Source organism: Grampus griseus (genome assembly GCF_964374135.1).
Source record: "Grampus griseus genome assembly, chromosome: 12".
Lineage (NCBI taxonomy): Eukaryota > Metazoa > Chordata > Mammalia > Artiodactyla > Delphinidae > Grampus > Grampus griseus.
The window spans coordinates 23,450,724-23,478,059 of record NC_139006.1 but is presented as its reverse complement, the minus strand read 5'-3'; the positions used below and the strand labels follow the sequence as shown (position 1 = coordinate 23,478,059).

At 59.4% G+C, this 27,336-nt stretch overlaps 2 protein-coding genes across 6 annotated transcripts; one reads left to right on the top strand and one right to left on the bottom strand.

Annotated features, from left to right (window-relative positions):
* Positions 1-628: 628 nt before the first annotated feature.
* Positions 629-3,463, top strand: SELENOM (selenoprotein M). Its single transcript, XM_082667346.1, has 5 exons — positions 629-992; positions 2,185-2,220; positions 2,426-2,460; positions 2,822-2,900; positions 2,984-3,463. The coding sequence occupies exons 1-5, from the start codon at positions 873-875 to the stop codon at positions 3,140-3,142; spliced, it is 429 nt and encodes a 142-aa protein (XP_082523472.1). The 5' UTR covers positions 629-872; the 3' UTR covers positions 3,143-3,463.
* Positions 3,464-3,497: 34 nt separating this feature from the next.
* Positions 3,498-25,574, bottom strand: SMTN (smoothelin). Of its 5 annotated transcripts, none has more exons than XM_082667344.1 (21): positions 25,446-25,574; positions 23,608-23,738; positions 18,823-18,971; positions 18,356-18,449; positions 18,191-18,269; positions 17,986-18,083; positions 16,755-17,075; positions 16,594-16,666; positions 15,911-15,982; positions 15,309-15,830; positions 14,951-15,123; positions 11,695-11,847; positions 11,533-11,608; positions 10,292-10,456; positions 10,130-10,192; positions 9,860-9,926; positions 8,786-8,959; positions 8,473-8,590; positions 7,643-7,794; positions 6,615-6,683; positions 3,498-3,802 (listed from the first exon to the last, which is right to left on the bottom strand). In XM_082667344.1, the coding sequence occupies exons 2-21, from the start codon at positions 23,656-23,658 to the stop codon at positions 3,652-3,654; spliced, it is 2,820 nt and encodes a 939-aa protein (XP_082523470.1). In that variant the 5' UTR covers positions 23,659-23,738; positions 25,446-25,574; the 3' UTR covers positions 3,498-3,651. The 5 variants fall into 5 exon arrangements, with proteins under 5 accessions (XP_082523470.1, XP_082523466.1, XP_082523467.1 ...); XM_082667340.1 differs by having other exon boundaries at positions 3,663-3,802; positions 6,520-6,683; XM_082667341.1 differs by having other exon boundaries at positions 3,663-3,802; positions 6,520-6,683; positions 8,473-8,587.
* Positions 25,575-27,336: the final 1,762 nt, after the last annotated feature.

The following is a 27,336-nucleotide window of genomic DNA, read 5'->3' as shown; positions in this document are numbered from 1 at the left end:
GTAAAATCCAATTTTTAATATATGTTTTTTAATAAAGGAAGGGGCCCAGGAAGGCAAAACTGGTCATAATGCAGCCTTGGTTTGATGTTGAGGAGGATTCTGAGTCCCAGGCTAGATTCGGTGGGAAAGAGCATTGTGATCAATGTGCTGTGTCTGCCTTAGGCTTGAAGAGAGGAAGTAGCATGCTGATCTAGTTATCTTTGTCTTGGTGAGATGAACACAGGCATGTTTTAGGTTCAAATCCCAGATCCACAACTTAATTGTTTTACCTTTCTGAGTCTGTTACCTAACTTGTAAAACGGAGTTCATGGGGCCATTCTGAGGTACTGTGCCAGGTACTGTTCTAAAGAGCTTTCTAATGTGTATTAACCCTTTTATCCTCCCAGCACTGACGTAATATTCCCATCGCCACACGTGTGCTCAGGAAATTGAAATCCAGATCGGAATTTCATCCAGAGAAATAAAAAACACAAAAAAGGATTCCCCAGGCCTCAGTTTCCCCATCTTCAAATCGGGTGTCTGACCCAGAAACTCGCGTGTCCGTCCGCATCCCGCCCGCGCCCCCTGCCGGCATGAGGGGGCACTGCCTGGCCGCATCCTGTCGGAGCGTCCATGCTCTCTGTCAGCAGAGGGAGGGTGGACACTCTCGGGGCTGGGAAAGTAAAGGGCTGAGGGCCAGAGAGGAGCCCAAACCCCGCCGGGAGAGCGCGGGCAGCCCCCACGCAGGCCCTGGGCGGAGACCGAGAGCTGGGGGCGTGGTCCCTAGCGGGGTGGGACCTCAAGCAGGGACCTGGCCAGCTCGCGGGCCCAGACGTGGCGCAGTGGCCGGACGGTTCACCTCTAGCTTGCGGATCATCTTCGGCCGGGTTTCAATGCGCCTCCCGCTGCTTTCGCCGCCTCTGCTGCTGCTCCTCGCGGCAGTCGCGGCCGCCACCACCGCCTTCCGGCCCGACTGGAACCGTCTACACGGCCTGGCCCGAGGCCGGGTAGAGGTGAGTGCGGCGGCCCCCAGGCTAGGCACCACCGACCCCTAACCCCGTGGCCCCTTGGCTTTGGAATCACCGCCCGTTCTGACCCAGGACCCTCCCGACTCCCATGTCCCCCTCGGCACCAGGACTGTCCCTCCCACTCCCCAGCCCCAGAACGCCCCAGCACCCACCGTGGAAGCCCGAGACCACCGATCTTGAGGCCTGGAAATCTGAAACCCTCCCCAGTTCCCCATCCGGCCAGACATTGGGCCCCAGACACATTGGCCCTGTCCCCTAACTTCTTCCGGCCTATGACTTTCCCAAATCTGTCCTCTGGAGTCCAACCTCCCATCCCCCCATCACTTCTCTTTTTCCTGGAATTCCTCCCCACCCCAGTTCCGGTTGGTCTCACTCCCTTTGCCTGGGAGACAGGAGACTTTCTGGGAGCCTCCCTGCCACCTGGCTGGGAACTGCCTTACCACTCTTACTCCTCAGCAATCCCCCCACCCTCCCCTGCCATGAAATGCCCCACCAAAGTCCCTGTGTAACTTGGATCATCACAGACCCTCTCTGGGCCTTGGTTTTCTGCCTGAAAAAAGCTAGGGGGGTGGCGAGGGCGGGGAGGAGGGAGGACTAGAATGGTAATTCTGGGGTCTGGACTCCCCTTCAGGGAGTACAGGGAGGGGCCCTCCCAGCCTCCTTTGTTGGGGAAGCAACCAGATGGTCTGTAGGGCTAGGCTGCAGTTGGCAGGGAGAGCCAGCTCTGCACCGGATGAGGTAGGGACCAGATGGTAGGTGTCTCTAATAGGGCCTCTCAGGGAAGTTCTGAGCTGTTTCCTTCTGGTCTGCCTCCACCCTGAGGTTCTAGGGGCCAAAGACCAGGTCCAGGTCTCTATGGCCTGAGGGGGTAGGGTGATCATTTCTCTTGGGCATTGGGCATGGGTCAAGAGTCAGTAAGTTGTGCAGGCAAGAGCCCCAAGGCTGGTAAGTTTCCTTTGGGTTTCTGGTCTTGCTCCTCTTTTCCTCTGGTGTGGGTGGGCCTCGGCTTTCCCATCTGTACAGAGTTCCTCCTTCTACCCACAAGGGGCCTCCACTTCCACATCTTAGGAACTGCTGTTCCAGGGAGTAATTCACAGCTCAATCCAATGCCCAGCTGGGGAATGAGGGTGAGGGTAGATGTGTTACTCCTGACCTATGCCATTTTGTTCCCCTCCAGACATGTGGGGGATGACAGCTTAATCGCCTGAAGGAGGTGAGTTTGAAGGAAGGGATCCCCAGTTCTGTCCCCCCTGAGCCTCTTTGGGGGTGGGCAACATGGTCCCAATGACCGGGTGGGGAAGTTTCCCTGGGCTGGGAGTCAGGAGCCTACACCTTGCTTGCTGTGTGACCTCACTGGGCTTCAGTTTCCTGTTGGTACCTGGAGATGGTTGGGGTCTGATGTTCTGGTTCCTCCCCAGGTGAAGGCCTTCGTCACCCAGGACATCCCACTCTAGTATCCTCCTTCTGTTCTTGGGGAGGGAGAAAGGGGAGGGTATCTGCAAGAATCTCCTTCCACTTAACTTCACAGATAGGGATGACAAATGGTCTTCAACTAACAAGTGGGATTGATTGATAGTGGCTGCCCAGCGAATTCTGAGGTGGTCTTGGATTGGCAAGAGAAATTGACTAGTGATGACTGCCACAGACACCGGCACAGAGAGGAGACCCCCTTACTTCTTCGAACCCTAATTTCCTCACGTGTAAATGGGTATCCCTGCCCTGCTTGGGCAGACGAGGTAGTGTTCACATCGGCAAGTCCCCAGGAGACCCCACCTGCCTCCGCCCACCACTACCCACCTTAACACCATCTCCAGCCACAACCTGGTAATGAAACACCTCCCGGGGGCCGACCCGGAGCTCGTGCTGCTGGGCCAACGCTTTGAGGAACTGGAGGTGAGGCCTGGGGAGGTGGACAATGGGGAGGAGGGGCGAGAGGCGGGGCCCGGCGCGCTGACCCCGCCCCTCTTCTGCTTCAGCGAATCCCACTCAGCGACATGACTCGCGAGGAGATCAACGCGCTGGTGCAGGAGCTCGGCTTCTACCGCAAGGCGTCGCCCGACGAGGCTGTGCCCCCAGAGTACCTGCGGTCGCCCGCTAGGCCCGCCGAAGGCGCTCCTGACCGCGCTGACCTGTAGGTCTGGGGACGCGGCACCACCCTGCCTGAGCCCTGGGGACAGAATGAAGCGCTCAGCGGCCCGGGAGCACCACCCTCGCTGAGGGCCGACGCCCAGTCCCCGAGCCAGCAGGGATGGAGTTGCGGGGGTCCCTCCTAACCCTCTTTCTTCCCTTCCCAGCTCCACTAAATCCCCTTCCGCCTTCAGCGAGACTCGACTCCTTCTTTGATGCGGGCGGGTGAGGAATAAGAGCTCCCCGAATACCCATAGGAGACCGCGCATCCCCAGCTGCCTGGCTGCCAGAGTGGGGACGTGGGCACACCTTACCCAGCTGCCCTCCATTCAGCCCCCCAAGGGAGGCAGAGAGGAATCAGGGTCGTTGAAAACCAATAATTTATCAAAACGCTGTGTGTGTATGCGTGGAAAGGTGTCGCGACAGACAGGGCAGCGGTGGGCAGGCGCACAGGGAGGGGACGGTGCCTGGATGGTGGGGGCAGCTTGCCGCTGCGGCCTTGCGGGCGGTGGGGAAGCTAGACATTCTTGCCGCGCAGGCGCAGCTCGTGGCGCCGCAGGTGGTTGTAGAGCGACTGCACGTAGGTGAAAACGCACTTGGGGTCGGGCTTCTTGCCCATGATCATCATGTCCTCCACCTCCACGAGGGGTACGCAGTCCACCAGCATCCTGCGGGGAGGGGGGCACGGGGGTGGTTGTCAGTGCCGGCCCCGACTCTTGCGGCGACCCTCTACCCAGAGGTCTTTACAACGCCGCAGCCCGCTGGTCTTCCATAAACTCGACTCCTGATCGACTGAATGGGGGAAAAGCCTTCTAGGAAGGCAGAAGCCCCAGGCCCCAGCCACCCAAGCCTGGAGGCACCTCTGTGGGGAGCAAGGCCAAGGCATGTGGAGATTAAGGAGGAGATCCTTGCCCCATCCCTGCGCCCAGGCGCAGCAGACCCAGCGCAGGGTTGGGGTCTCAACCCCTAGCCCGGGGGAGGTCCTCACTCCAGACCCCACCCACTTCTCTCTGGAGGGCCGCCTCCTTCTCACCCTCAATGGCACACTCCAGCTGGCACAAGCCTCTCAGTGGGGCCGTTGTACCCAAGGGGCCTCAAATCTTTCCCTGCACCCAGGACCCACTCCAGTGACCCTCTGGGCCCAGGATTATCTGCCAGCTCCCTGGCTTGGTACCTCCTGCAGAGCAGCCTGAGAACCCCCATCTGCCTCAAGGGACAGCCCTGCTGTGTGAGATGGTGGCCAGGGAGGTGTGTGTGTATGTCTGAGAGACAGTTCTTTAACTCTTATTACCCACTTGGGTAGAGCAGGGGAAGCAGATGAGTGTCCCAATCAATACGAACTGGACCAACTACATCACATTCAGGGGCAGGACTTGCTCCCTCCCATGTGCCATGCCTGGCATATATATGACAGTTAGCACTGTCAATGTTGTTAAGTGAGTTTCCTTTGGCAAGGAAGGCATGAGGGCAGGAATTGCTCCTGTTCCCAAGACACCCAAGGGCCCAGGACTACCTTCCATCTTGTGCCTTCAAGGTCAGACCTTCAATGTCAAACAATGTAAGGGCTGGGGCCTACTCTCAGCTCACCAGGACTCCTTTGGGGAAGAAGCCTGGGAAACAGGAGACCTGTTTCTGTCAAGGCTCTACTCCTGGCCAGCTGTGGAAGCTAGAGAAAACCCTGCCCCGTGACTCAGTTTCCCCATTTTTCTGCAATAGTATAGTCATTCTTTGCTTCATTTGAGTCCTTGGAAGCACCTAGGATGAGTGAGAGGTTTCTGGCTCTCTTGTTGAGGTGCTATGTGCCCTTGAGGTTGTCTCTGCCCCAGCTTGTTTCAGTTGTACTATGGTGAAGAGGCGGCCTCTCTTTGCAGCTTCTTCCAGCTGTGGCTATCTCCCCAGGGATCCTGGCCTCTCCCAAAGTGGAGCTCCCTCCCATCTCTGGTGTCTTCCCTGGAGACCTTATAAAGCCATTGTTTACACCGGGGCTCACGGCTCAGGGCTCCTGCTGCCCCAGTGACAGGCCAAACACCAGGCAATTCGAGCAACAGCACGGCTGAGTCACACTTTCCAACTGGAACAGGGCCGGACTGGGCCCCATTCCCTCCAGGCTGGCCTGCTGGGCAGCAGCTCCTAAGTCCATATATGACCTGGAGACAGCACCAAGCCCATCTTTCCCTCACCTGCACAGCTTCTCTGAGTATATGTGTGCACGTGTGGGCTGCCCCCCACAATGGCTCCAGGCCCCAAGGGGCATCTGAGTGCACTGCTAGCTCTGTCCCTGATTCACATTACTTTAGGCAATCCCCTTTCTCCCTCTGGGCCTTCGTCTTTTCTTCTCCCTACAAAATGGGTGGGAAAAGTGATGGGGCAAGGAAAACAGCCACAAGGTGGGGAGTCTGGAGTTCCAGTTTTTGGCCCTAGCTCTGACCTAACAACCCCTGGCACGCTCTGAGCCCACCTCTCTCCTCTGAGCTCCTGGTCTGTAATGGGCAGTTAGTGCAGGATCTGAATCTCTACTGTGGCCCTGAGGTGAGATGACCAGACAGGAAATGCCACAGCTGGCTTGGGGATCCAGGACTCCCACCAGAAATAACTTCCTGTTAAACTGGCCTCACGCCTGAGCTCCTCAACTTGGAGCATGGCACCCCCAACTTCCCAGTGCACAAACTGGAGGCCTGGGAGGCTTCCCTGACTCTCATTCTCCCTCCCAAGTGGGTCCATCAAAAACCCCACCCCTCCGCTTAAGCTTCTCTAACTGTCTAGTCCATCCCCTCCCCTCCCCATCCCTCATCCAGGCCTCACCCAAGGATTGTTCTTCAATGCTACCAGACCACATATATCCCTTCTCTGTCTGAAAACCTTTTATAACTCTTGTTGTCCTCAGAAGGAAGTTCAGACTCCTGACTGTGACCCCTTCCTCCCCCTCACATCCAGACTAAATAAACTTCCTTCCCTTCCTGGGTGTGCCATGCCCTCCACCTCCCTCGACCCCACCCCTGTGCACTGGCTGATCCCTCTGCCTGGGACTCCCTCTCCTTAAGCCTGAACTTGTCATTCAGATGCCAGCTTAGTTTGCACTTTTTTGAGAGCTGTCCTGGACCTGCCAGCTGGGTCGGGTGTCTCCCCGGGGATCCCATGGCCTCCTGGGCTTCCTCCATCTCAGTCCTGCCCACCTGGCTCATCACTGCCCATTGAGGAGAATAGCCTTGCCTGTGAGGTCCTGAACAGAAGATAAGGCCGTGCCTGGCTCCTTCTGGCTCTTCTCAGGGTCCCCCTGCTTCCCCACCCCCACTCCTGCCATTTCCCTGGCTTTTCTTTGTGCCCCACTGAGCAGATTCCAGCGGGGCAGCGTAATGGGACAGGGGAGCAAGGCGGCATTCCTCACCGTGGGACCCCAGCAGGGGTTAGGACTTTTTGGTTTTTACCAGCCCCTTCTGGACCAGACAGCGGTAGAACTCCTGGATGTACGTGTACACGCACTTCCAGTCAGGCTCTCGAAGCCGCACCATGTCCTCTGTGTCCAGGAGCTGCGGGCAGTCCGCATGGGTCCTGGGGAGGGTAGGGGGCCGGGAAGGGGCAGGGGGGCGGGGCCCGAGCGGGGCAGCAGGGGAAGAGGCAGAAAAGAGAGAGGGGAGGAGAACAGAGAGACACACACATACACACACAGAGACATGAGTTCAGTTACGTTCTCAGTGCTGCAGTCTGCCAGCCCCCCGCATGCCCCCTCCCCTTTGTGGACGTGCCGCTCACTACCCATCACTAATGGTGTGCAATGCAGACAGGGGTGGGGGGCCAGATCAGTCACAGGTGCAGAGAACTCTCGGGGCAAGCGGGAGGGAACAAGGGGTGGGGGCGATGGCGTTGGCGCTGAGGTTGGAGAGGAGGGCCGTGCCCCAGGGAGGGGGGGTGAGGGAGGCGTGAGAGGAGGTGGAGGGAGGAGAAAGAGGAAGAAATCCGGGGGGAAATCAGAAAGAGAAAGATAGAGAAAGACAGATGGAGGAGGGTGATGAGGGTGAGGTGAGCAGATGGGGCAACGATTCCAAAGTGGAGGGCTTGCTGATGTCCTATATAAGCCTCTGGCAACACCTATATAGGCTGGGCGGGCACGGTGCCCGGGCCAGGATCCTCCTTTTGGAATCTCCAGCCGGGATCCCGTGGGAGCAGGAAGCTCTGGTGATAGTGGGAGGAGAGCAAGACAGAGAAAGGGAGAGATAGAGGGAGAAGGGGGCAGAGGGAGAATGGAGGGGATATGGACAGGGCCACCTGATGGGCCTTGGCCTGGGCTGGTAGGCGGGCCTCTGGCTCCTTCGTTCCGGTGGGCACCTGGCACATTCAGCAACAGGTGGGTGGGGTGGAAGAGGATGGGGGCTTTCTGGGGAAGGGGGTCTCAGCCACTGAATGACAGTGCAGCTGACCAGCTCCAGGGGGCCTCAGGGCAGCTGGGCCCGGCCCAGATGCCCAGCCCCAGACGCCCAGCTGACACCAGCAGGGCTGGGACCCACACTTACTCAGCGGATGAGAAGGCCACCTCGAAGTTCTGGCGCCGGTTCTGTGGGCTGAGCTGCCCATAATCGAAGGCTTCAGGGAAGAAGTTGTGCACCAGGGCACAGAAGGCCATCCCGTCACTCCAACTCGAGGAGAAGTTCTGGATGTCCACATGCTATGGGTAGTGGGAAGACTGGTCAGCTCTCTATGTCCTCCACCTTCCAGTATTTTGTTTGTTTTGTTTTTTAACCACACCATGAGGCATGCATGCAGAACTTCCCCAATCAGGGATCAAACCCATGCCCCCTGCAGTGGAAGTCTTAACCAGAGTCTTAACCACTGGACCACTGGGGAAGTCCTCATCCTCCAGTGTTTTGGTAATCCAGATCTAGGGAAACTGAGCTCAGAGAGGCCCTGTAGCTTGCTCAAGGTTGCACAGTAGGTAGCCTCCTCCAACTCAGTTTGTTAACTCCCGTGTCTGTTGCTTAGGGGGACAGAGTGACCAAGAGGCGCAGCACCACCCAGCTAAGGCCATGGTCATGCCCTCATCACTCCTTCCCTTATGTACAGAAATTTACCCAGTGCCTCTGACAGAACAATGAGGAGGGGACTCTAAGGGTGGGGTCTGGCCCTGAACTGTGCCCACCATCCAAGGGCCCTCATTAGGCCCTGCCCCTTAATCACTTATCCTGGAATGTAGGGCATGTTATGTGTCCTTTGAGCCTGTTTCATCCCAGAAGAGGAATTCCCATCTTCTCTGCCAGACATGGTGGCTGTGAAGGGTACAGCTGCAGTTGGGGCCTTGTGAGGGTGAGGAGGCCCTCGCCTGGCCACCTGGTCTCACAGAGCTCACCTCGTAGCCACGTGTCTTGGCTCGGCACCAGTCCAGCAACATCTGCTTGATGCTGTTGGCATTGGGGACACCGAAGCTGGTGGAGCGCTGCACAGCTGCGCGGGGTCCGCCAGAGCTGCTGTGGGGGTGGTGTCGGGAGCGGGGTTACAAGGGGCGCCTCTTCCATCGGCCCACCGAGTAGGCCCCAGCCCCGCCTTCTTTACCTTCAGGCCCCGCCCCCCACAGCTCCAGCCGCTCCCTTCTCGTCTCTGGCCCCGCCCACCACAGCCCAGACCCCGCCCCGTGCGGCCCCGCCCCGCCAACTGCTGCTCACCAAGCGGTGCCTTCCTTCTCCAGCTTCTCAATCATGGCCTTACGCGCCTGGGAGGCCGAGGTCTTGGGCAGGCTCTGCGCCTTCATCAGCTCTTTCTTCTTCTCTGCCTGGAGTTTCTCCAGCGCCGCTAGGCTGCCGGGCCGCGGGCTGGCTTCATCCTCTCGGTCGAAGATACTGAGGGGTGGGTATGCCACTGTTAGGGCCGGGGAGGGCCGCTCCTGAGCCTCGATCCCCACGAGTCAAGGGAGGGGCCTTGTCACACTCCAGATCCTACTCTCTTGCGGTATCTTCACCACCGGCAACGCCGGCCAGCAAGGGAGGTGCTCTCATCACATCCATTTTACAGAAGAGTAGACTGAGGCTCAAACGACAAGAAAATGGGAGCCAAGCTCTTTTCAACAGACTTGGACCCTGGGGAGTTTTCTGCGAAGGCTCATTGTATCGTCAGGTTACAGGTGAGCTTAGATTCTGAGCCCTATCAACTAATAATGACAACCAATGTGATAACAGTAATGGTAATAATAATAATAGCTAGTGTCTATTGAGCCTTTTCTATGTGTCATTTTAAACTTCACAAGAGTATGGAGGGGCTCTTACCACTTCCACTGAAGATGAGGAAACAGAGGCCTTTGGCCTTAGATTTCAGAGAGCATGGGGGGCAGCGCAAGGACTTGAATATAAGTCTCTGACTCAGAGTTCCTGGACCCCTCTGGTTCCCAGCCTGAATTCTGATCCTACCTGCCCCAAAATGCTCTATAACATCGGGTGTATCCCACCTTCATGGGGCTAAGATGTAAAGATGCTCTGTGACATGGGACATGGTCTGTAGACACTGGGAAGTGGCAGTGCCACCAGCAGCTCAGTGTGGTGGGGAGGCTTCTCTAAGACCCCGAGCAAATCTCTGGCCTCCCCCATGGTGCGGTTGAGAATTAGGTGAGATGGCAAGGCAAGCAGGAGTGGTTTGACTCCCACTCTGCCCCCCCCGGCTGTGTCCCCTCTTGTAGAATGGGTGTGCAGTGAGGTCCCCTGAGACACTGACTCCTCCATGGTCTGGGAGTGGGTACCTGTGCTCACCTGCCCATCTTCTTGGATGATGAAGAGGAAAAGGTCTTAGTTTGCATCATGGTGCTGCCACCACCATCTGCAAGAAAGGGGAAGGGGAGCAGGGTGAGGTCCTGGGCTGGATGTGGGAGATGGGGGGGAGGTTGGTAGAGGGATGGAGGTAGCCACAGGCAGAGAAGAGAAAGTGACGGCTGGACAGAGAGACACACAGATGGAAGTTCGGAGAGAGTTTGAGGAAGGTGGGCTGGCAGGCAGGCATGAGAAGACGCCAGGCGGCCTTACTCTCTGAGCGCCTCACAAAACTCGACTCCACCGTGGTGGTGCGGGCCGTCCGTCTGCCATCATCTGCGGGGGCAGGGATGAGAGGAAGGGTGTGAGGAGCACAGGGTCCAGCAAGGTAGACATGTTCCCACCCTGAGCCCTGATCTCTGCTCAGCCCCTTACTGGAGTGGACGAGCTGCTCGGTCTTGGTGACAGTGCTGACAGCTGAGCCATCGGCTGTCTGTTGGCTGTGTCGCGTGGTGGTCTTGGTGGCCGTGTTGCCACGGCCCTCCCCTGGGCGGGCCCGTGTCTCTTGCAGCCGCCGTTCCCGTTCCTTGTCCCGCTGGTCTGGGCGTGGAATGCCCCACGCATGCCCAGAAGGCCGCCATCGCCCACAAAGCACATATGCACAGGCACACGGGGCACACAGATGGGGTGGAGGGCAACTTGTTAGCAATACTGAAGACACAGGGGACAACGGTCCTCTCTAGGAGTAGCTGGGGGTGAGGGGGTAGCTATAACTTGGGAGGGAATGGCGGGGTGTGGTGCACTCAGAAACAAGGGGACATGGAATAGTTGAACTCAAAGGGAAAGTATTTGGGTCCAAGAAGGGAGTTTCTGTGGGAATGAGAAGCTGAGTCCGGAGGGAGTATCTCCATCTAGGGAGGAAGCAGCAGAGGCCAGGGAAGGAGAAGCTGAGTGAGGGCAGTAGCTGAGCAGGCCTTCAAATAGGTCTTAGCAGGGAGAAGAGCAGCTAGAGGAAGAAATATCTAAATCCACGGATGGAGTGATTGTAGGTATCTGAGAAGCAATTCGATCCAGGGAAAGGGTAGTTGGGAGAGAAGCTGACAAAGGGGGTAACTGGGCCTAAAGAAGAAGCAGGTGGGTGGGCATAGAGACTGGGTGGCCATCCGTGGGCCCTGCAGGAAGCAGCTAGATCCAGAGAGGGAGTAATTGAGAGTATCTGGAGAAGCAAATGAATCTAGAATCTGGAAGAAGGAATAGCTGGGTCTGGGGAGGAAGTAGCTGTGTTCAGGGAAGGGGAAGCAGGGAGGAAGCAGAGGCTAAGGTGGTCATCGGTGGACCTTGAGGAGAGAGAAGCAGCTGGGAGAAGGAGTATCTGGATTCAGGGAAGGAGTACTTGACAGAACTTGGAGAAGCAAGGAGGAGTAGCTGGGGGAGAGAGTAACTGGGCCTAGGAAGGAGAAGAGAAGCTGGTTCTCGGTCTAGGAAGCGGGAGAGAAGCAGCTAGGGAACGGAGCAGCTGGATCTGGGGAAAGGAGGCAAGGGAAGAGCTGGGTCTAGAAAAGGAGAAGCTGAGTCTAGAGAAGAAGGTGGGGAGGGCGTTACTGAGCTGGAGTGTCCACAAATATACCCCAATGAGGGGAGCCGCTGGATCTAGGGGGAGGCATGGGGCTCTCTACCTCTCTTCCTTTGTCGGAGCTCACGTAGCGCAGCCCGGATGAGCTTCCGCTCCTCAAAGTCCGTAGTTTGATCCAGCTGCAGACAGAGTCCCTGTCATTGCCTATCTGGTGCCTGCTGGCCCTGGCCCCTGCCAACCCCCAGTCCACCAGATCTGGCCATACCATCTTGTCCAGGACACTCTCATCCTCAATGGTCATCAGCTCCTCGGTGCTCAGAGGGCTCCGCCTCTCTGGTGCTTTGTCCACGCGGGTCTGCTCGGCGCCATTGGCCACCTCCACTGCTGCAGAGGGGGGCTCTGCTGGTTCTGGCTCCATCTGTGTGGTGCGGAGAGGGCAGGGACTTTAAGCAGGGGTGTAAATGAAACCAACCATGCCCCAAAGTACAGGGGGCCAGGCCCTGGGGCTTCTGGCACAGCCTTTGAAATACCGCTAGCCAGCTGGACTGCCTGCCCAAGGATGACCATGTTGATGTCAGGCTCACAGAAGAGGTACTGAGAACCTTGTTGTAGGGCTTCCCATGTACCCAGAACTGTCTTAATAAATTAAGGGAGGCAATAATGGTGATTTCCATTCAGTGGTGAGCACTGTATAAACACTAGGTATTTTACTGTCCCTATTTAACAGAAGGGAAAACTGAGGCTCAGGGTAGCTGCATGACTTGCCCACAGTCCTTCTATAAGTGTGATGCAGACTGGGATCTGAGCTGAAGCTAGCCTAACTCCTGAATCTGAGCTCCTTCCGCGGCTTCATTCCCACCCCCCTCCCAGGCAGGCTGTGCTCTGTCCTGCCTGCTCCCAAAGCCTGGGTCCTCCTGGGCCAGTGCCCAGGCAGCAAGCACATGCCCGCCCTCAACACACCAAGGGAGCTGGACCAGGGCCCATAGGCTCCTGACCAGGTGTCTGACCGGGGCTGCCCAGAGCCAAGTCCTCTCTGAAGCTCGCCCCTGCTCCCCACACCCCCTAGCATGAATCACCCCCTAAGGGGCCTCCAACCCCAATCTAGCCCCCCACCCCTCCCAGGGCATCTTCCCAGCCCCTTGCAGACAAGCCCCCAGCCCAACTATCAGAGCCCCTCCCCTCCTGGCAGGGCCTCTCTGTTTGCTGTAAGAGTAAGGAGAGCCGAGGTGGCAGCTGCTTCAGGGAGGCTCGGCCTGGCAGGGGCAGGGAGTGGGGGTGGGGCTGGAGGCTGGGCCCCGGCCAGGGGCTGCCAGGGCAGCCGCCACGTGTGCCTCAGGGCCAGGAGCCTGGCACCATCTCGCCTCAGTCTTGGAGCGCTAGTGCCCCAGTCCCCTGTACAGATAGGTAAACTGAGGCTCAGAGAAGGTGGTAGGCCACCTAGGGTCACTGAGCAGAGGCAGAGCCTGGCTCAAAACCACCCGCCTCCCTGCAGCCCGTAAGGACTTACGAGACTGCCGCTGTGGGCAGGGCTTGCAGAGGAGCGGCGGCGGGTGCTGAAGGCAGGCGGGTGGGCCACAGGGGTCCCAGCATCCTCGGCCGCCTGGAAGAGGGCCTCAGGGTCCGCAGCGGCCAGGAGCAGCTCACTGGGCTCCAGCTCGGGCTCAAGGTCAGGCACAAGTGGGACCCCCAACCGCAGGCTCAGCACCTCCACCTGCCTGCCCAGCGCATCCAGCCGCCGGCTCAGCGCTGCTGTCTCCGCCCGCAGCTCTTCAGCTGCCCGGGCCACCGGCTCCACGGCCGAGGCAGCTGCCTCAGCTGCCTGGGTCACTGCCGCCCGGCCTGCCTCCGCCACTGCCCGCAGCTCCTCCAACGCCCGGCCCAATCTCTCCTCGAGGGCTGCGGCCAGCTCAGACCTGGGCCCCGGTACCCCCGGCATGGTGATGGTGGGGGCTCTATGGTGGGGTGACGAAGGGGGCAGTGGTAGGGACTGCTGCTTCTGTCTGGCAGAGTCAGTCTTTGCAGCTGGCCTGAGGGCGAAGGCAAGGGCAGTGGGCCTGCCCCGCCCCTGCTGGCCTCCCAGCCCGCCACCTGCCAGCTGGGGCTGTAGCCCAAATAGAAACCTATTCTGGGCTCCCTCTGGAGGGGCAGTGGGGGAGGGGTGGCCTGCCCAAGCAGGCGGACCGCCAGGCCTGGCCCTGGCCCTGCAGAGATCACAGACTGGCAGTACAGCAAGTCTGCACAGGTTCTGAAGGACTGCCGAGGCCGGGGCCCCATGCCCCATAGGTGGGGAAACTGAGGCAGGGAGTAAGGCATGGGCCTGTCTGGGCCACCACGTGCATTAGCCTTGAGGACCCAGTCTGCCAGACTCCAGAGCCTGCGTCCTCTGCCCTCATGCCATGCTGTTTTAGAAAGCTTTGAACTGATGGGGGCAATGGAGGCACAGAGAGGCGGGACTTCAAGCAATCTGTAGTAGCAAGTGCTTTATCCCTGAGATAAATGTCCTCTGCCTGCCTCTGGTGCTCAGATCCAACCACAGACTCTGAGCAAGTGCATTACAGGCACGCGATTTGCCTCCCCTTGGTTCTGGCTGGGGAAACTGAGGCAAGTAGGTGGTCATACCTGGCGCTCCCTGTGGCACCTCCCATCCACCCCAAGGGCCTCAGCCACCCTCTCCTCACTCCCTTGGCAGAGAGCAGTTAGGTCCTGCTCTGTGAGGTGAAGGGTGCTTTCCTGCCCCCACCCTCTCCCTATCACCCTTGAGAAAGCCCAAAGCTGGCTCTAGCCATTTCACCTCAAAGTCCCATTCAGCCCTGGAACAGCACAGAGGCCATTACCTGGGCAGCTGGGCAGCCCGCTGGGGAACCCTTCCCAGGCTGAGCTCCCAGCCAGCTGATCCCGGGCTCCAGAATGAATAATGGAAGGGTGCGGCAGATTCAGTTCCCGTGGCACCTGCTAGGCTGCTGCCTCACCTGACTGGCACCCCCTTGCCTGTTCCCCCTCAGTGCTTCTGCCCAGGCCCCCCACCACCCCGAGTTGTTGACGCAGATGGTAATCACTAATCTCCAATCTCCTAACGGGCCAGGCTGATCTTGGATGAGCAGATGAACGGCTCTGCACCTTGGGGCTTGAGGTTCAGTATAGGCTGGGAGCAGGGCCACTGGGGCTGCTACAGGAAGAGGGGGGCAAGCCCTTATTACCCTTCTCTGAGCCTCAGTTGTCCCATCTGTTCACGAGGAATGAACCGACCAATTCTGGAGTAAGGACCAGAGATCACCATGTGGGAAGCTTAAGGCCAGTACAGAGTGAGCTTCTGACATGTCTAGTGGCTGATAGGTGGGGGTCTGGCCTTAGCTCTGCCACCAACTGTCTGTGGACTGTGGTCACCTTCTCTCTGTGGGCCTCAGTTTCCTGTGTGTGCTGTAGGGGAAGAGCAGAGCAGAGGAGCCCTGAGAGCCCTGCACCCTGAAGCAGTCTACATGAGCAGGCTGACGGTGAGGCTGGTGGGGTGAGGAAGGGCTCACCTTAATGCTGCAGCCTCCTCGGCTACCAGGGGAGGCATGGCTGAAGCTGGTGACGTGAGTGACACTGCCCAGCCGAGCCAGGTTCCCAGGGCTGCTGATATGCGTGATGGTGCTCTTGCCCCCACTGCTGGTGCTAAGGAGGGTGGGGGGCGCCCGCAGCCCCAGCATCAGTTCTGGATAGGGAGAAGGACTATGGTCAGGATCAGGTGGGGTGAGGGTAATTCCAGTCCAGGTTGATGGCGCCCAGTGCACCCTCTGGAGACACCCTGAGCCCTGACCACAGCATCTGTCCTATGTGCAGAGCTGGGTGGCTGCAGGCAGTCATCCCCAGCAGTGGGGAGGCAGCGGGGAGGCCTACCTGCCCTCTGGTTGCCTGTGGGCAGCAGCACCCGGCCCGTGGAGGCCTGGCCCCGGCCATCCTTGATCTCGATGGTGAATGTGGTCTTCATACTGGCCCCTGGCTCAGCAGTGCCCACGGCCACGGCTAGCGGGGCACTGGGCGCCTCTGAGCGGGCCATGGGCCCCCCTGCTCTGTTTTCAAGGGGCCTGACAGCCAAGCCCCGCCCCCTGGGGCCCTCCTCCCTGGGGCAGCTCTGAAGTTGGGCCAGGGGCCGGGCTGTTCCTCGCTGATCCTTGTTGAACTGGGAGGAGGTGTCACTGGGGCCCCGTGAGGAGGGGCCCCTGGAGGAGGAGGCAGGGGTGGTGCTGATGTGGGAGGAGCCTGGGAGCCTTGCAGGGGTCGAGGGACCTAGGGCTGCCCGGAGTGGGCCTTCCTGGAGCCCAGCAGCCATAGGAGAATCGGATGTGAACTTGCGCACACGGTCCCGTACGGAGCCAGCCCGCTGGAACAGGGAAGGTCCGCTGGCAAGGGGGGTGGGCTCTAGAAGGGACAGGAGGGCTGTCAGTGGTGGGATGGGACAGGGACTGCCCAGAGCCCGGGGTTGTGGGAACTGGCAGTACCTCGGTTCTGGACTGGCTGGCGGGGGCTCAGCACAGACAGGGAGCGTTGGCAGGGGCGAGGGCCAGCCAGGTCTGGCAGCATGGGAAGGTGGTGGCAGCCATGTGGGCGCAGGGAGAGGAGAGTGGATGGTGGGGTCCACCTCTCATAGTCCTCTCTTCCACACCTCCTCAGCCTCCCAACCCCTTCCTGCACCTCAACCTCCCCAGCCTCCCCAGACCATCCTGCACCTCCCACAGCTCCTAGCCTCCCCACTCAGCTGCGTCTCTCTTACAGGCCCCTCCTTCCCTGACCCCGGGATAACTTGGACACTCCTGGGGGCTGGGGCTAGGCTTGGGCTGGAGGAAGGGTGCCCAGATTCTCCCTGCTGATGGGGATGGTGGACACCCCCCTGGCCAGCACTGCCCACGGCTCCAGCTGGGAGATGGGCGCACTCCCTTATTGGGGAAAAGAATGTGCCTGAGGCCTGTTGCCTTTCAAGGCTGCAGGGAGGCCTCTGGCCATGGGTGCGGGAGTGGGGGGGTGGGGAGGGGTGGGGACACCTCAGGAGCAGTGGGAGGAGTGTCAGAGCCTGCCTGGACCTGAGGGGCACTGGAGCCATCTAGGCACAAGAACCCATTTTCCAGGCAGGGAAGGGGAGGCCCAGGGAGGCAGATGCCCCTAGCTATCTCTGCTGGAACCCTACCTGCTCTCTTTGTGTCGGAGGGACCTTTGGTAGGGCCATCAGCAGCAGGGGGCTCTGTGGGGCCAGGCAGGAGCTGCAGGGGAGACACGGCATGGGCAGGGCCTGACTCCCAGACTGGGGAGCTCACCTGCCTAGCATCCCTGTCCCTCATCTAGACTCACCTTGTTGACCACCTGCCCCTCCGTGCTGGGGGTGGCTGGAGGCTCCTGGGGCTCAGGGCTGGCAGCCCTGGGCGGGCTGGGAGGTGGCTTGGAGCCACCCAGAGCCTCAGTGGCAGGGCGTGGGGCCTCGGCAGGCTCCAGTGGAGGCTCAGGAGAGGTAGTGGGGGGTGAACTGTCGGCTGAGGCAGGTGAGCTGGGTGTGCCCCCAGGTGGGGCCCGAAGCAGTAGTGTCACTGTCGTCACGTCATGGCTGGTGCCATTGGGGGTTGGAGTTGGCTCTGGGACCTCTGCCTGCTGCTCCTGTTCCTCTGGCTTTGGCACCTGCGGGAGACCCGTGGGAGACCCACAGGATGTGGCCAAGGCTCTCCAGGCTGGCAGGCACCCAGGGCAGGGCATGCAAAGCAGAGGGGCTGGACACGGTTTCCTGCAGGCACATCTGCACAAGCACGGTCACTGGCACACCATGGGCCGTCTTTGATCCCCACTTCCCAACCTCTTGGCACTGCCTAGTCAAGGGCAGTTCAGAGATGACCAGATCCTAATGGCAGGGGTTGGGGACAGCAGGAGACCTGCTGGGGACTCCCAGACTTAATCAATTTCTGGCGTGGAGGCCCCTGACCCCTGGCCTCTGCCTGGTTAATTATGGGGTTAGTGGGTAGTCCTGCCAGGACCAGGGACCCAGCGGCCTCTGCTGGCCACTTAGGGAACCTGCACGACCCGACCTCTCACCCACACTCCCTGGAGAACAGAGCCGAAACTGGCCCCTGACAGCAGGACCTGATAAGCCAAGGTAAGGAACTGGGCTGTACGGAGGGGGAGGGGCAGCCTCAGATGGTTTAAGCTGGGCAAGTACCAGGATCTGATTTTCATTTTAGGGAGATCCCTCTGTCTGCTGAGTGGAGGCTGGATGGCCAGTGTGGGGATGGAAGGTAGGTGTGGAAGCGGGGAGGCCAGCAGGGAGGTCAACAGGGTGGTAATGAGTGACAGTCAGGAACCTGGGAGCAGTGTAGACAAGCTGGTTTTGCGGGGGAGGCCTGGGTAGAGACAAACTCTGGAGTGGAGACATGTGACTAGAAATTGCCTGGGAGAGTGGGCAGAGGCCTGACAGAGTCCCACTGTCCCCCAAACACAAGCTGGGGGCCCCCTCAGTTAAGTACCAATCTAGCAAAGACACATAGGCGCTCTGTGCTGCTGGCGTCCATGGGCACAGGACCTTGCCCACATCCCTTACCTCACACCGGTCCAGCCTGTGTGCTGCCCGCCCCTTGCTGTCCTCTCTTGAGCCACTGCTGGGACGCCCGCTGCACAACCTTCCAGCCAATGTGGCGGCTGGAGGGAAAGGGAGAAGTGTCAGGTGAGTGGCAGGGGGTCAGGGTGAGGCGTTGCTGGGGGCAGCATGCAGCAGGGCAGGGGTGGGGCCAGGGCAGGGCACGTACCCTCAATCTCCTGGGCCCGTACACGGCGGATGGCGGCTCGGATCAGCTTGCGTTCCTCGTACTCAGCAGCGCCTCGCAGCTGTAGGTGAGGGGTGGGCCACGGGTATGTGGAGTCCAGGTCTTCACCTGCCCTGCCCCCATCCCCTGCCCTGGCCCAGGCCTCACCAGTGTGGTCAGCTCCTCCACATCACTCATGGACTCCAGCCGTCCTGCCAGCCGTGCCAGAGCAGCCTGCTGCTCAGCCTTCCGCTGCTGAGAGCTGCAGGGACACCATGACTATAACCTCCATTGCCAGGGCCAGGTCATAGAGGATGTGGGCTGAGGGCAGAGGCCAGGACAGGGTACCTGGAACCTTGGCAGAGGGGCAGGTAGCTGTGCACACCCTCTGGCTACACGCTGGCACATGCACGCCCATGGACCTGAGCGCTAATATCACATGGGCGTGGCCAGGACACCATGACCGGCATGTGGTCCGTGCCCACCAACATCCCTGTGTACTCCAAATGCGTGCCTGCGCTGCCATTTGCACACCCAGATGGGCAGCAGACACATGGCTCATGCCTGCCTGCACAACACGAGCTGAGCCCTGGCACATTCAGCCCCACCTGCATGTCCAACCCCTCGCCACTCACTGCAGCCAGTTCTCCTTGTTGTCCTGCCGCTCGGCACGGAAGCGCTTGGATGCCAGGGCCTCCTCCTCACGTTCCAGCTCCTGCCGCTGCAGCTCCCGGATGGCTGAGCGGATGCGCCGCCGCTCTGCTAGATCCGCTGTGACCTCCAGCTGCAGGGCAAGGGGTGGTGAGGGGCAGGTCATTTTGGCTGCCAGGGACGGAGGGCGGGCACTGGCCGCCCACGGCTTGGCCTGGGGCACAATGAGTGGTCTGTCTCCATTCCCTCTGCCCCAAGCCCGTCATGTGCCTGCCTGCCCACCCAAACTTGGTCTCAGGGGGAGACTCAGATCATGCAGCGAGGGCTTCTGGACACCCCACCGTGGACTAAGATTCACAGAGTGGGCAGCCAGCAACCACCCACCTGTGCCAGATGCCAAGTCAGGCGCTCATTCCTGTGACTCGACTCCTGCCTCTTAGAGCCCTTCATCAAACCCCCAAGAACCAGGGAGTCGTGGCAAGAGGAGGGAGGCCATCCTATGGGCCCCTAACAGTGTCCCTGGGGAGGGAAGGGTGATTGGGCTGCTGGAATCTAGCTGTGAGCACGAGAGACTCCCAAAGTACCACAGCCCTGCTGATGGGTGGCAGCCTCGTCCACACTGGACAGATGGGGAAACTGAGGCAGGGGCAGGCCCTCAGGAGTCATAGCTCCCTGCCTGGCTGGGGGCTGTTGTTCTCTCTGCACTGGTCCTGCTCTAGCCACTACTGAAGGGGCAAAGGGGCCGGGGCTCAGAGTGGGAGGGCCAACACCCCTGGGTGCACTAGGGTCCACCCAGGGCCCTAGAGAGGGCATCCATGGGGGACAGGTGCTCCCACCAGCTTCTTAGCCTGTCACTCCCTGGGAAATTGGGGGTGGCTGGTCTAACCAGGTCCAGGAAAGGGCACCTTCTCTGGGCAGTCAGCCAATCCTGTTGCCCCCCCTCACTCCTCTACCCCCTACAGAGCCTCTGTGGCTCAAGGGAGAGAGGACAGGCCCAGGGCCCCCAGGAAGATAATGGCAGAGATAAGCCTCCAGTGTGGGTGTGCGCCAGGTGGGAGCAAGTATAGGCAAAGTGATTTCCTCCGCCCCCACCCCCAAATCATTCAGGGGTAGGCCCAGGAACCCTCTACTCCCTTCCTTTTTAGTCTCTTCTCCCATCATTCCTTCCTGATCTACAGGGGAGCCTGGTGGGAGGGGGAAAGGTTTCAGCAGGGAGTGTGGGCTGGCCCAGCTTAGCCATGAGCTCACTTGTCCCAGTCTGAAGAGGGTAGAGACAAGTGACAGAGCCCTCCAGGGAGCCTTCAGTCTTCACATTCCTGAGGAGATATGGGAGGGCTCCCGGAAGGCTCAAGCCAGGACCCCCAGCTGGCTCCAGCCCCAATCCAGTCCTGGCTGGGTGGTCAGGATCATATCCTTAACATCCCTGGTCTTGGTTAACATCTCATTTGTCAGATGGGACAATGGCCTCCCTTTAGGGCAGTGGGTGAGGATGGGGGCAATGACTTGGGGTCCTCCCCCACCTTGCGGAGCTATGTATGGTTGGTTCCAACCAGTCAGGATGGGAGAGAGAGAAGTGAGGGCAAGTGAGGACAAGATACCCAGAGGCATCTGTAACATTTACTGAGAAACCATGTGCTGGATCCTGTGCTGAGCCCCTTACTTGTCCTAACTTCACAGAAACCCTAGGCAATTTATTACTCCCATTTGACAAATGAGGAAACTGAGGCTCAGGGGGAAGTGATTTGCTTATGGTCAAGTGACCTGAGCCAGGATTTGAACCCAGGTTTCCATGACTCCAGGGCTTTCCCTGGGCTGAGGATATCTCTGTGGCTGGGGTCTGTCTGCTATGGTGGGTACCTTGAAGATCCTTGTACTATATTGGGGACCCTTCCAGCCTGGACTAGAGAGGCCCTGGGGCTTAAGGGGGCCTATCATGTGGGGGGGTGGAGAAGGCTCACCTTCCCACCCTCAGTCCTGGCCTTGACTCAGGCCCAGAGCCCTCTGTGGTACACTAGGAGATTCCGGGCTTGAGGGGACAGCTGGTCCAGACCCTCCTGTGCAGAGGGTAAAGAGGCTCAGAGATGCAATGACTAGCCCTTTGTCTCCTGTGTGTCCCTTCCCAACCCCCTGGGCTCCAGAGATGGGGTTCTCCTCCCTGAAAAAAGCCTGATGTGGGAACTTGGTCACTTCTGCAACCCCTGGGAGCCTCAGTGTCCCCCTCTGGAAAATGGGAGCCTCTGTCTGATCCCCCGAGTGGGTGGGGCAGGGCTGTGGAATGGACAACCTCATCCCACTGGTCACCCTCCCGCATGACCCTTCCCTTTGGGCCTGGAGACAAAGGTCCGCCCACAGTGTCCCTGATGTGTGTCCTGCGTTCCCCGTCCTCTCAGGCCCCACCATCCTGAGTGGAGGGGGCTGTTCTTGGGAGGGAAGGAAGTACAAAGCGCCATTGTCCACTGGGGGAAAGGGAAGGAGATGGGGGGGTTTCCGAAACTGCCCAATGAAATTCTCCTGGGAGGAAAGAGGGTGCTTCCTCTTCCCGGGGGGCCGGGCCTCCGGGTACTTTGTACCCTCGCTGCTGGGGGCGTCTGACAGGCCCCGGCGTCTTCCTGGGCCTCAATCTCCCCACCAGCACTACGGAGGAGACTTTCCAGGCATTCGCTCAGTTCCAGCTCCTCCAGTTGACCGATGGGGGACCGGCCGGCAGTGAAGCGTGGCCTAGCCAGGGGGCGCTGAAGGCCCGCGGGCCCCGCGACCGCAGCCGCCTGCACCGCCCACGCCTCTCCCACGCAGCCCGGTGCAAGGCGCCCAGCCAGGAGCCAGCAGGACAGGAAGCCGCCCAGGTTCCGCCTGCTTTAACATCCCCGATTACAGAGAGGAAACCCAGGTTCACAGGTCACCCAGCTAGTGAGTGTCAGAGCTCGATCTCGAACCCGGGACCGAGGCGGAGGGCGTCCCTATATGTGGCGGAGGAGCACGTGGTGCTCGTGTCCCCAGGTGTCTCCATCCCGCACAGCCCCCCTCCCTGTTCGCAGGAATGTGCAGGAGCCGAGGTTGGGAGCGGGTCCCCGGGTCCCCAGATCGGCCGGACGCTGGGGCTCGGGTCAGCTTTCCCTTATAAGGCCCGGCCCCGCGGGGAGGAACCCGGCTCCGGACGCCTCAGTTCCTGCCAGGAGGCCGGCGCCCGGGGCGGGACCCTCGGCAGCGCTGGGGCGCAGTAATGGCGGGCGCCCGGCGGTGGAGGACCCCGGTCCCGAAATGGGAAAGACCTCCGGGGTCCCGAGACGAGGGGCGGGGTCTTGCTAGTCCTTTCCCAGGGAGGGGGCCGGGGTTGGGGGAGGGCGGACTACAGCCAATGCTCCGGCTTCTCTGAAACCCTTTTCCAGCACCCAAACCCGCATGGGGTGGGGGGTGGCGGCTGGAGAACCCTGAGCCTCAGAGTGGACCCCTAGAGAAGGGGATGAGCAAAGGCCTGGCTTTCTCTCCACTACCCACATTAGGATTCTGACTGCCTGATGGGAGGTCGAGCTGACGTGGTGGGACCCTTTGGAAACCCATCTCCCTCAGGCTGCACACAGCGCCTGTGGCGGTGGCAGACACCCAAAGTCTAAGGTGCTGTCCGAGGACACAGAGGCCGAGTGCCTTGGGTAGATGATGGCAGTGGCTGGGCACTGCCCAGTGACTGGGCTGAGCTAGCTGGCTCCAGCCCCTGCCTCCAGAGAAATGGTATGGGGGTGGGGTGGGTCATTTGCCTTCTCCCAGGGAAGGTAAATCTTTAATTTACCCGCTGGACAAGGGTCAGGGGCTGGGGGGCGGAGCTCTGGCCCCTCTTCCAGTTCCAGTGCACCCTGCCCTTGCTGGTGGGCACATGCCTGCCCTGCTATATTGCCCCACATCCTCTCTGTGCATGATATGTGTGTTGGGGGGGAGGGCGGCCTTCAAGAAGAAGCTGGGGAAAGGGGATAGAGTGGGCCCATCCTTCTTCCATGCCAAGATCTGGGCCCACGCCTCATTCCATCCCCATGCCAACTGTAGGACCTAGATATTATGTTCACACACATTCCCCCCACCTCCCATTTTACAGATAAAGAAACTGAGGCTCAGAGTGGGAAAAATGACAGATTAGATGTCACAGTGTTCATAAGGGTCCCCAAGGCCTGTCTCTCTCTATGGGCTCTTTTGGACTTGACTTATCCAGGTCTCTTGGTCCCCCATGACCCCTTTTGGGGTTTGTTTGGATCCTGGCACACCCTTTTCCGAGCTGGGTGCCGTTGGGCAGGTGACTTCACCTGTCTGAGCCTCAGTGTCCTCCTGGCTCTTGGAGCTACTGTAACCATTCTGTGAGATGGTGTGCTTAGCGCCCAGACTGCTCCCTGCTGTGCCCTGGCTTATTAATCATTGCTGCTACTGTTATCATTGGGCCAGCCTCCAGGGGTGGGTACTGCCCAGGCTGTTGCTTGAGAGAGGCAAATCCAGCCTCCCCACACCTGTGACTGCACATGGGTGAGTCCTTACCAGTTACTATTTAAACAGGTGGTGGCAGTGGGGGGCTGGGAGGAACAAGGCCTCAGCACCTGGCATGGACAAGCACATGCCACCAAGGCCTCTGCATCGGCCACACGGAACAGGCCCCAGCCCTGTTCCCCGGAGCCCTTCTCCTGCGCCCTCCCCCATCACCTCCTCTTGTCAGCTGAGAGGTATCCTGGACAGGCCCTGCCTCTCTGGCCTGTCTTGTCTGTCCTCATAGTAGGGATAATGGAACCACTTACCAGCTTCCGCAAGGCTCCCTCATCCAGCCCAGCTAATGTTTCGTCCGCCATCTTGCTGGCCCCTAGCTCTGTCCGTCGCCTCCTGGTGAGTTCCCCAGTGCCTTTGGCAGCTGACACCAGCTCAGGGAATTCTGCAGGGGACAGACATGAATCAGGCCTTCTGGGGCCTCTAGAAACCACAGGCACTTGGGCTTTGTGCCTCAGTTTCCCCCTCTAAGCCATGATTATCCATTGGTGTTTGATCCTTATCTGTGATGTGACTCCTGGCTGGGAGGTGCCCTCTGCCCTAGGGTAGTGTGCTGGAAAACTCAACAAACCAAGAGTAGGAGTCCCTGGTGCCAGTCCAGCCAGCTGGACTGCTAGCTTGCTGAGTGGCCTAAGCTGGGCCCTTGCCATATCTAAGCATCAAACAGGGAGGGTAGGGACCTGGATTGTGAAGCCAGGGCCCAGTAAGGCCCACCCAAGCTGTGCTCACCACCAGGGGGTGCCCACCACACTCCACAGCTTCCTGCCCCACCCACCCATCCCCAGGGCCTGCCCAGCCCCCACTCACCCCAAAAGCTCAGCCTCTGGCTATGGGCTAAACCCATATCCAAGTCCTTGCTGCCTTTGCCACTCTCATTCCCCCAGGTAACTTAAGCCATTGGAGGTAACATTCTGTCTTCTAATTCTTGAGGACAGCCCTCTGTACACACCCCTCTCCACTCCTCCCCTTCCCGCCCTCCCCCTGATGCCAACTGCCCTGACCTCATGAAGCCAGGTGTCCAGGCACCCCACTCCTCCTGCCAGTTCACACACTTAGAATTCAATTCAGCTGGAAGAGCCTTCAGAAACTGATCCGTCCAGCTTCTGGACTTAGGCAAACAGGATTGGAGAGGACCAGAGGATTGTCATGGGGGAAGGAGGATCCCAAAGACCCAGAGGGCAGGGAATGGATTTAATCTTGGCCACCTCTAGCTTCTGAAGTCCCCTTCCAAAGTGCCCTCAGGGGCTCAGGACACTCCTTCTTGCTCTATCACTGCCTATCAAAATGGCCCCCTAAATCCTGACCCAGCCTCCCAGTGTAGCTCTTTCCTTCCCCTGCAGCCCTAATATCTTTCTGGAATTTGAGGGCCCACAGCGTGACACACCGTAGGTGCTTAGTTAATGTATGGTGACTGAAATGGCCCCTGGATTGCCCCCGCTCCTGTTGATTCATCACTCAGTCATCCCTTCCCCCTCCCCAGTCACTTGTCGAGTCATCCCATCCAGTGAATGGGTCTGGGGAAGGTCCTAGTCCACACAGTTGGGGTTCTTCGGACTCTGCCTGTTCAAGTCGCTGCTTGCTTTTCCCATCCTTGTAGGCTCGGACAGGTAGCAACCTCCCAGCCGCCCTCTGCTGGGGTCCTTCACTTAGCAATCACCAGACTTGGGTTCTGTGGACACTCTGAGTTCCCCCATGTCTTCTGAGGGGCAGGGGTCCCTAACGCAGAATCTAGGACTCCCAGGGAAGTCTCTTTCTCCTCAGGGATTCCTGCCGCTGCTCCACTCCAGTTCCATGGCTCCCTGTCACACAGTGTGAGGTCCCCGAAGATTGCGAGGGGTCTCAGAGAAACGTAGGAGCTTCCTCAGGGTTTCTGCCCCCACAGACTAGCACCCCTGAGGGTCGTAGAGCCTCCTGGAGGTCCGTGAGCGTCTTTTCCCCAGGCCTCAGAACTTTATCGCATGGGTTAGAGCCCCTGTGGATGGGTGGGGGCTCCCAGGTTCAGGAGTCCCATAACCCTGGGAGTCCACCTATCCGGGTTCCACCCTCGGACCCGTCGGGGATCCTGCTGCCGCCCGGAGGTCCGCACACCCACCTCTTAGTCCGGCCCGCCCGCCCGGCACGGGCTCAGCTTAGGTCGTTCGGGATCCAACAGATGGATTAGGAGCGGTCAGGCGGAAGGCGCCGCGACCGGGATGCCAAGCCCGCTCAGCAACCGTCCCCGGGATTCTGCAAGCGCCGCCCGTCCAGCCGCGGCAGCAGCCCCGCGGGTCCCGCCCCGCGCCATGGCGCCAACCAATCCTGGGGAGGATCCCGCCCACCCTCGTGCCCCATTGGGGAAATTCAATTTGACGGCCACGCCCCTAGAAGAGGCCCCGCCCCTCACGGGCCTAGGTTGTAGGGGTTTGCAGACTTGGGGCCACTGTTCAAGCGGCCTTCGCTGGTCGGGTGGGCGTCACCAGGAGGATGCAGCTTTGCGCCAAAGTCAGGGAGGGCGCCCAAAGCCGCGGTAAGTGGCCCGGGATCGTACTATTCGCGGAGCCTTCAGGACTGTCCCTCTCCGCCCTCCTCTTTGTTCGTGAGACCCTGTCCCCTCACTCGACTCCGCCCCCTCCTCGCTTCAGTGCCCTGGCTTGGCCGCTGCCCCCAGGCTGCTTTCGGCACACCTGGTCCGGGTCACCTCAGAGCAGGGACTAAGTGGCCGGCAGCACCTTGACCCTACGTTGAAGTACCTCAAGGACCACCTCAGATGGAGCAGGGTCAATCACACAGCTCCCCTTCCCCAGCCGACACACTTTTGCACAGATGTTGACCTTATCTGTCATGCTTCTCGCTTCCAAGCCCCTCAGCGTCGGCCTCTTGCAGCGCTGTGGAGTTAAATAGGGAACACGAAGTCCAGAATTCAACAAATGGAGGAAACTGAGACCCAGAGAGAGCCATCATGCCCAAGACAACATGAGGAATCAACCAGGGGACCCAAGAGCTCAGACCCACTGGAGAAAACCACTCTGTCCCCTGTGATAGAGGTCAGGGTGCCTCCCACAGGTCTCCATGGACATCAAAGGGAGTTGGAGCCTGGGAGGTGGGGTCTGGAATCCTGTCTGTCAAATAATAACAATAATAATATAGACTCATTTTTTTGTACTTGCCATGTACCAGGCATATAGTCCCTATAACGACCATTTGAGCCCAGGATTACTGTCCCATTTTACAGGTGAGGACAACAGCTGATAGGTAGTGGAACTGTGGTTCCTACCAGCACCTTCTGAGTATAGAATCTGTGCTTTTAACCACTGTGATATGGGGTTGTGGGGAAGTGCTTTCAGCCTGTTGCTCCAGCAGAGCCCCTCAGCCCCACTGTCCAGATCCTCTGTGACCACCCACTACCACACCTTGCCCCCATCTAGAGCGAGGGCCAGTATCCACTCTGAGACTCTTTTAAAGGTATCATCTTACTGCATCCCCACATCCCTGAGAGGTGGTCCCGTTTTACACATGGGAAAACCACGGCTCTGAGAGGGAAGGGGCTTGTTAAGGTCACACGGGAAGAGGAGCAAACAGAGCCCAATTTGGGGCTTTAGTTCGAGGTCCCCTTCTCCTGAGAAGGCCCCATGTAGGCTCTCTCTGGTTAACCTAGATGTCATTTTTTTTTTAAATAAACTTTATTTTTTTATTTATTTTTGGCCACGTGGCTTGTGGGATCTTAGTTCCCCGACCAGGGATTAAACCTGGGCACTTGGCAGTGAGAGCTGAGTCCTAACCACTGGACCGCCAGGGAATTCCCAACTTAGATGTCATCTTATTCTCCAGAACAAGGTTCAGCGCCCTGCAAAGCCAACTCGGTCCTATTCAAACCTCGCGCGCCCATTGGAACAGCCTCCTGGGGCGGGACATACGTAAGCCACCTGAGTGGCGGCTCTTGGCTCCAGTGAATGGCCTGCTTCGTACTAGCTCTGCCCCCACCCCCCAGGAGGGAGGAACGGCAC

Coding starts and splice junctions, on each gene's coding strand:
- SMTN (XM_082667344.1), bottom strand. CDS start 23,658: ATGGCGGACGAAACATTAGCTGGGCTGGATGAGGGAGCCTTGCGGAAG. Junction 18,084..18,190: donor ACGGGCCCAGGAGATTGAGG/GTACGTGCCCTG, acceptor CTTTCCCTCCAG/CCGCCACATTGGCTGGAAGG. Junction 6,684..7,642: donor GTGGCCTTCTCATCCGCTGA/GTAAGTGTGGGT, acceptor TACCCTCCCCAG/GACCCATGCGGACTGCCCGC.